At 46.3% G+C, this 8203-nt stretch overlaps 1 protein-coding gene across 1 annotated transcript in view; it reads right to left on the bottom strand.

Annotated features, from left to right (window-relative positions):
* Positions 1 to 205: 205 nt before the first annotated feature.
* Positions 206 to 8203, bottom strand: part of Stx6 (syntaxin 6) — a 46249-nt gene continuing 38251 nt past the window's right edge. The window contains exon 8 of the mRNA NM_031665.2: positions 206 to 1812. Coding sequence (NP_113853.1) covers positions 1736 to 1812 — 77 coding nt within the window. The 3' untranslated portion in view covers positions 206 to 1735. The remainder of the gene's footprint in view (positions 1813 to 8203) is intronic.

Genomic DNA, 8203 nt, shown 5'->3' with positions numbered 1-8203 from the left:
AAAAGTAACACAGAACCCTATATTGAAGCCCTTTGTAATATTCACATTTTCTCCTCATCTGAAAAGAAAGAACACCACTGCATCAAACACCAGAGCTGTGCATAGCCGTGGTACTGACTTCCTTTTGGTATATTAATCTTTTAGTTTTTACCAACAGGTAGATTTTCTTACCTATCACGATCCTAAACAAGATAAAATATTCTTCTTTTAAAAATTGTTACAAATATTTATTTAAAAGTGCAATTTAAAAGTTACCTGGGCAAGCACATCATTGGAAATAATAAACAAACAAAAAAGGCCCAAAAGTCGAAATCCCAAGGCATATGAACAACCCAGGGCTCTTTTTAAAGTTGGCATGCTAAGGAATGCACAGAAAGGCAAAGCAAGAGAGGTCAAAGATCAAACTGTCCAGACGCTGCTCTTCCTGCACAGAAGACTGAGCGGCAGCCCCAGTGTGAAAGGCTGGCTCTGGACCTGACAGCTACTTCAATACCAGGCCATGCATTTGGGACAGTATAAGAAATCCCACATACATCTGCACATCTGAGGCCCAAAGCCCCAAGTGGAGTGTCAGCAGTTTCAGCTACTTCAACCCAATGAAGCATCTGTCAGTGAATTTGGACTCCCTCAGTGATTCCAATGGATGATGAAGTCAAGTTGTCACCTTAGAGAACGGAGTACAAGCTCTCTTACCTCCATCCTATTACTCATGGAGTAAGGACCGCTGGCCCAGAAGCAGCTTTCTGTGTCAGAACGGGTTCTGCACAGATGTGGTAGCTGTGCTGACCCTTCGACCTCGTCTGAGAGCCATCGGAATACGCATCAGAGAAGAAGCCATGCCCGCCTGGCCGAGTGGTGTATGCTGCTCCACACTGTATGAGGGCTCTACGTATGCAAGCTGCACCTCTGGAGAGAGAGCCCTGGGACAGACCAGGTTGGTGCTCTGTCCAGGCCTTGAGAGAGATCACCAGCCCTTCCAATAGGCTAGACCAACGCAGGTGCTGCTGTTCTCAACTGCCCCAGTCCTTTAAAGCCTTTTGTCATCTGCACCCCAATCCCCAGGGATTTCACTATTTCCTATTGCTTATCCCTGCCACAAAGACACCCGGAAAAGCAATTTAATCTCAGCTCTTACCCAGCAAAACGAAACACTGCATTTCTGTCACGAAGTGATTCTGAGCCTTCTGTCCTCAGCAGCAGCCAGCTCTCGGGCTAAGAAACAAACAGCAATGGGAAACATACACCCTAGACGCCCGCATTCTTGCCAGGCCTCTTCTGAAGGGAGAGTGGCACCCATCTAAGCAGGGAAAGGGTCTGAGTAGAAAGAAAGACTGCCAGAGACCAGCAGAATGAGCAACGGAGTAAGTGGGGCTGTTAGTTCTTCTGATGACTCGGAGTCCTTCCTTCCTTCCTTCCTTCCTTCCTTCCTTCCTTCCTTCCTTCCTTCCTTCCTTCCTTCCTTCCTCAAGGAGCGAGGTCCAGTAAGGCAAAGCAGGGGCTTGCTGTCCTCAGCTTCCTGGGGCAGCCAAGGGCTTCTGCTGTCCAGCCGGGCATGTGGTCACCTCCTCCTTCTTCTAAGCCTGCCCTTTGAACGCTGGGAGAGAAGGCTGTCCCGATGCCGGAGTCACAGAGGAAGCAGGGCGGAGGTGTGTTTCTGGGAGAGGAATGTAAGTGGCCGAGTGCTTGCTGCTCCTCTTCCCTGGGTCCTCGTGCAGAAGCGCCAAGGCGACCACCATCACAGCACTAGGAAGAGGGTCAGCACGACCAGCAGGACCGCGAAGAGGATGGCTATGGCACACCACTGGCGCCGATCTGGAAGGCAGGACACAGAGGTGATCTTCCCAGAGTTAGGCACGCCCCTCCCTGAGACACAGGTACTCAGACTTTAGGACAACACACCACTGAAGCAGAGGACGGTCAGAGCGTGCACATGACGGGGGCAGAGCAGATCCTGACCCTGCCCAGGCACCAGGTCCCTTTTGCTGTTCTGCCTTGGGGCTACACTTCAGCCGCATCTACAACTCTGCCATTAAGTGCAGGCTTTGAGTCCCAAGCCCTTAGCTGAAGTCCATGGATCTTAGCTTTCTGCTGGTGGCCGGTGCACCAGGGAAAAGGCTTCTGGCACTGGGGTGACAGATCAAAGCTCGTCTGCTTTACTCTCCCACCAAGGAAATGTGCTTGAGCAATGCACATGCTCTTATCCCAGTGAGCACTGTGAGAAGGCGGAGAGAGCCACTGCTGCCGCTTTAGGAAGTGAGCGGCAGAAACAGCAAGCTCCCGTGGCAGAGAGTGACTAATTTCATATCACACCTAGTCAGGTAAGAATAAGCTAGCCAGTAACTGTGCTCAAATGACTTCCACAATATATCTGTAACGAAAGCCAATGCCTTCTGAGACCTTCGGGCCTTGGAGCAATTGGCATACAATACAGAAAGACCACAGTTCTTCTAGACCGTTGAAAACAGAGAAGCCCTCTGCAAGACAGAGAGGCAAACAGCCCAGGGATGCCCTCTGCAGCACACAATCCTGAGCCTACAACTGTCCCCCAGGGTAAAGAACGGCGGCATGGCATGCAGTGCAGGGCCCAGCTTGAGGGACCAGCCACTGAGACAGCACCGTCATTAGGATGAACTTGGTGAAATGTGACCCATACAAGTGGCCTCGTGTCCTTCACAAAGGACCAGGACAATACAAAGAAATGTTACTACGAAGCCAGGCATGCTGGGTGTGCCTATTAACACTAGGAAGGCTGAAACAGGAGAATTCCCACAAGTTGACAGCTAGCCAAAGTACCAAATCAGCCAGAGCTATACAAATTCTGTGAAGGAACAAGGAGCAAAGAAGGACACGATGAGGAGGACTGAGTGCCTAACTGTCTGCTGCACAGGCAAGAGAACCAGCCCTGAGCTGAGGTAAACAAAAGGCATGGCGCGTGCACATGGATCCCGGGGCTGGTGTGGAGCAGACAGGTAGATCCTTGGGACCTTGCTGGCCAGCCATTCCAGCAGAACCTACAAGCTTTAGGTCTCAAAAAATAAAGATAAGGTAGGAAGTAATAGAGGGAGACACTCCAGTTGACATCTGACCCGCACTTGCACATACACAATCATCATTATGAGAATATAGCAGAACCAGGAGAACAAGCCATTGAAATACAAGTATAAAGGTGTAGGAAAAGTGAAGATGTTGTTAAAGTCTATTGGACAGCCTTTAAGATCTCAGCACAGCACAGCTTTGATGAGCATATTATGGGATGGTCTGAATTTGGGAAAATAGCTAGGAAAACTCTCCACAGAGCAAATCGTGTACTTAATAAGTGCCACAGTATCAGTGCCTTGGAGCTGTCTCGTGGCCAAAAGATGTGAACGCCAACAAGCACAGGAAAGGTCTTTTTGCCTGCCTGACTCCTTGTCTGCCCCACATACCTGAAACTCATTGAGTAACTAAGACCCGAGTGTGCCTACCACTCCTTTTGTCTGAAGCAGGACTGCCCTGAAGGCTTGAGGAGGCAAACGCCAATGTTTGGAAGACACTCTCTCACCTCATCACTCCATCCTAACAAGCGTGAACACAGTGACAAAAGCAGCTCTTCTCAGAGCCTCCAGAGGAGCCAGGCCACAGGGCAGTCCTGGAGCAGAGCCCTACCCCAGCAGTGCTTCTCAGTCTTCCTAATGCTGCAACCCTGTGTCTCATACAGTTCATCATGGTGTGCTAACCCCAACTACAGAATTATTTTCATGGCTACTTCATAACTGTAATTCTGCTACTATTATGAATTGTAATGTTCTGATATGTGACCCCTGTGTAAAGGTTGTAGGACTCCCAAAGGGGTCTCGACCCACAGGTTGAGAACCACTGTGTTAGCGGGAGGCCCAACACTGGTGAGCTTTCCTTCAGAAGCTTGGCCAGCCTGTCAGTGAATGTGGGAGAAACGGAAACATGTTAAGGTATTGAATATGCCACCTCCTTCACTTACTCATTACCCAAGGCACACACAGATCAGACCACCACTCTGTAGCTCATAAATATGTATATTATGTGTTAATTCCCAAAATTAAATTAACCAAGACTTTGAGGCTACTAAAACTCACTAGTATGACAGCACGATGGGCATATACCATACTTTTGTCAAAGCCCATGTGACAGGCCTGGTGTGTGGCACATTAATCCCAGCTCTTGGAAGGCAGAGGCAGAGGCAGAGGCAGAGGCAGAGGCAGAGGCAGAGGCAGAGGGATCGCTGAGCTCTAGCATAGCAGGGGCTATGTAGAGAGACCCTGTCTCAAACAAAGAAAAGAAAGAAGAAAGCTTATTAATATAAAAAGGCAATAATAAACCACTTTTATTACAAGCAAATGATACTTAGGCAGGGCAAAGCCAGAGCAGGGACCGGCTTCCTCCTTCTTCCCCTCATACACACTTCCCGGCACTTCCTCCTCCAGCAGCCCACCATTCTAAACGCCAGATTTGCTATATAGCCTGGCCTTGACACTCCAAATTCCATATCCCTCAAGTCAATTTCTCTTGAGCAACTGCATTACACAGGGGTTCTAATCAAGTAGACCACTGTGGGAACTACCACAGTCCAGGCCTACACCTTTTAAACCTCTTTCCTCTGAAGTGGTTAAGTTGCTTCTATGAGGCATAACTAGGCAACCCTAGGGAGCTATTACCCCGGCAGACATCTGAGCACTTCTTATATGGCTTCTTTTTTTTTTTTTTTTTTGGTTCTTTTTTTCGGAGCTGGGGACCGAACCCAGGGCCTTGCGCTTCCTAGGCAAGCGCTCTACCACTGAGCTAAATCCCCAACCCCCTTATGTGGCTTCTTGTATGGGCCCTAACAACAGTTTTCCAGGACCAGGCATGTAATTCAGAGCTAAGCCCATGCTCCACTACCGAGCTGCACCTCCAGCTGGAAGCAAGCTCAGAACAAAAGGAACTCCAACGGTAGTTTCTTCCTCTGCCTTCAGGAAGAAAGATGAACCACAGACTGCTGAAGGGGAAGGGACCTCAGGATTATTCAAAAGAGTATTTTTCTCTGGGTAATACAAAGGGAAATCACTGCCTTTCTTGGGTCATTCACAAAAGTGATGTGGGGTCTTGACACATTTCTCTCACGCAGTAGCCAACCAGGAAGGGAAGGGAGGGCCTGGTTCTCGGGAGCTGCTGATGTGTGCTCGGGGGCTGCTCAATCAGATCCTGATGCTGTTTTGAGACTACCTTTACATACGGGTTTGATAACAAAGCACTGAACTTAACCAAAAGTCATGGAAGAGAAGAGAACAATTACGAACTGCCTGGTCAGTAAACTGAAGTGTGGATATTATGGCACTATTTCTTTGGTAGCAAGCAAAAATTAAAATGAAGGGTATTTCATGCTAACTGCCCCGTTAAGATACAACAGAGCAGTGCAGACTCTCTTCTGTACACAAATATAACCAAGTATGTCATGCTGTTTCCCAAACTCTTCTTTCTGGACAAAGCAGACTAAAGCATAAGAAAGCTTCAGTGTTGCGGACACTGCAGGACTTTCCTACGCTCTTCACACCCAGAGTGCTAGAAAACAAAACACACAGACGCCTTTGTCCATTCGCTCCCCCAGCAGAGCTGATGCTGAGAGGCCTGTACAACGAGCACACACAGCAGTGAGAGGCTAGTGTGTAACTGGCCGCGTTAACGCTTCCTTAAAGCATTTAATACAAGGGTACTGAGAAGATGCCTCGGTGGGAAAAGTGTCTGCTAGTTAAGCAGAGAACCTGAGTTTGGATCCCCACAGACAGGTAAAAGCCAAGTGCTTTGGTTTATGCCCATAACCAGAGTGCTGGGTTCAGGGAAAAGACAAGGAGGCAGAGGTAGGTGGATCCAGGGGGTTCACACTGGTCGGCCAGGATAGGCAAAATGGTATGGTTCAGGTTAATGAGCGACTTAGTCTCCAAAAACTAAGGCTGAAGGCTAGAGAGATGGCTCAGCAGTTAAGAACACTGACTGCTCTTCTAGACAACCCTAGTTCAGTTTCCAACATCCACATGGTAGCTCCCAACTGTGTAACGACAGTTCCCGGGAACCAACATCCCTACACAGACATACATGCAGGCAAAACATCAATGTATATAATAAACGAATAAATAGATAAAAAGGCTGAGAGGCCAGTGAGATGGCTGAATGGGGAAAAGCACTTGCTGCCAAGCCTCACAACCTGAGTTAAATCTCCAGATCCCACTCGATGGGAGGAACTCCCTCAACACACATGTGCACACAAACATGTGCACAAACAATAGATAGCTAGAGATTAATAGACAGACAGACAGACAGACAGTAAAATAAAAATGACCTCTGGTTTCCACACAGGCATAGACCTACAAAAACACATGTATTATCTGCAAAAAAACACATGTACACACACATATTCCACACACACATACATAAAATTTAAAAGCAAATACAAAAAATAGTAGACCATAGGTAGAAGAGAACAGAGGAACCAGAAAACAAGCTTCAGACCCTTCTCTAACGGTGGGGAAGATACACTGAGCTGGGGCCTGCTTCCTGTAGAATAAACACAACTTCAGGCAAAGAACCTGCTTGAAGCATAAAGGCGTTTGACCTAGAGAGAAAAGAAAGAACTAAGCCATATATAGCAAACCAGTTGCTAACATTAAACTAAATGGAGAGAAACTTGAAGCAATCCCACTAAAATCAGGGACTAGACAAGGCTGCCCACTCTCTCCCTACTTATTCAATATAGTTCTTGAAGTTCTAGCCAGAGCAATCAGACAACAAAAGGAGGTCAAGATCGGAAAAGAAGAAGTCAAAATATCACTATTTGCAGATGATATGATAGTATATTTAAGTGATCCCAAAAGTTCCACCAGAGAACTACTAAAGCTGATAGACAACTTCAGCAAAGTGGCTGGGTATAAAATTAACTCAAATAAATCAGTTGCCTTCCTCTATACAAAAGAGAAACAAGCCGAGAAAGAAATTAGGGAAACGACACCCTTCATAATAGACCCAAATAATATAAAGTACCTCGGTGTGACTTTAACAAAGCAAGTAAAAGATCTGTACAATAAGAACTTCAAGACACTGAAGAAGGAAATTGAAGAAGACCTCAGAAGATGGAAAGATCTCCCATGCTCATGGATTGGCAGGATTAATATAGTAAAAATGGCCATTTTACCAAAAGCAATCTACAGATTCAATGCAATCCCCATCAAAATACCAATCCAATTCTTCAAAGAGTTAGACAGAACAATTTGCAAATTCATCTGGAATAACAAAAAACCCAGGATAGCTAAAGCTATCCTCAACAATAAAAGGACTTCAGGGGGAATCACTATCCCTGAACTCAAGCAGTATTACAGAGCAATAGTGATAAAAACTGCATGGTATTGGTACAGAGACAGACAGATAGACCAATGGAATAGAATTGAAGACCCAGAAATGAACCCACACACCTATGGTCACTTGATTTTTGACAAAGGAGCCAAAACCATCCAATGGAAAAAAGATAGCATTTTCAGCAAATGGTGCTGGTTCAACTGGAGGGCAACATGTAGAAGAATGCAGATCGATCCATGCTTATCACCCTGTACAAAGCTTAAGTCCAAGTGGATCAAGGACCTCCACATCAAACCAGACACACTCAAAGTAATAGAAGAAAAACTAGGGAAGCATCTGGAACACATGGGCACTGGAAAAAATTTCCTAAACAAAACACCAATGGCTTACACTCTAAGATCAAGAATCGACAAATGGGATCTCATAAAACTGCAAAGCTTCTGTAAGGCAAAGGACACTGTGGTTAGGACAAAACGGCAACCAACAGATTGGGAAAAGATCTTTACCAATCCTACAACAGATAGAGGCCTTATATCCAAAATATACAAAGAACTCAAGAAGTTAGACCGCAGGGAAACAAATAACCCTATTAAAAAATGGGGTTCAGAGCTAAACAAAGAATTCACAGCTGAGGAATGCCAAATGGCTGAGAAACACCTAAAGAAATGTTCAACATCTTTAGTCATAAGGGAAATGCAAATCAAAACAACCCTGAGATTTCACCTCACACCAGTGAGAATGGCTATGATCAAAAACTCAGGGGACAACAGATGCTGGCGAGGATGTGGAGAAAGAGGAACACTCCTCCATTGTTGGTGGGATTGCAAACTGGTACAACCATTCTGGAAATCAGTCTGGAGGATCC

The sequence above is a fragment of the Rattus norvegicus genome, chromosome 13 (genome assembly GCF_036323735.1).
Source record: "Rattus norvegicus strain BN/NHsdMcwi chromosome 13, GRCr8, whole genome shotgun sequence".
In the NCBI taxonomy this organism is placed as follows: domain Eukaryota; kingdom Metazoa; phylum Chordata; class Mammalia; order Rodentia; family Muridae; genus Rattus; species Rattus norvegicus.
This window is presented reverse-complemented; position numbering and strand designations above follow the sequence as displayed.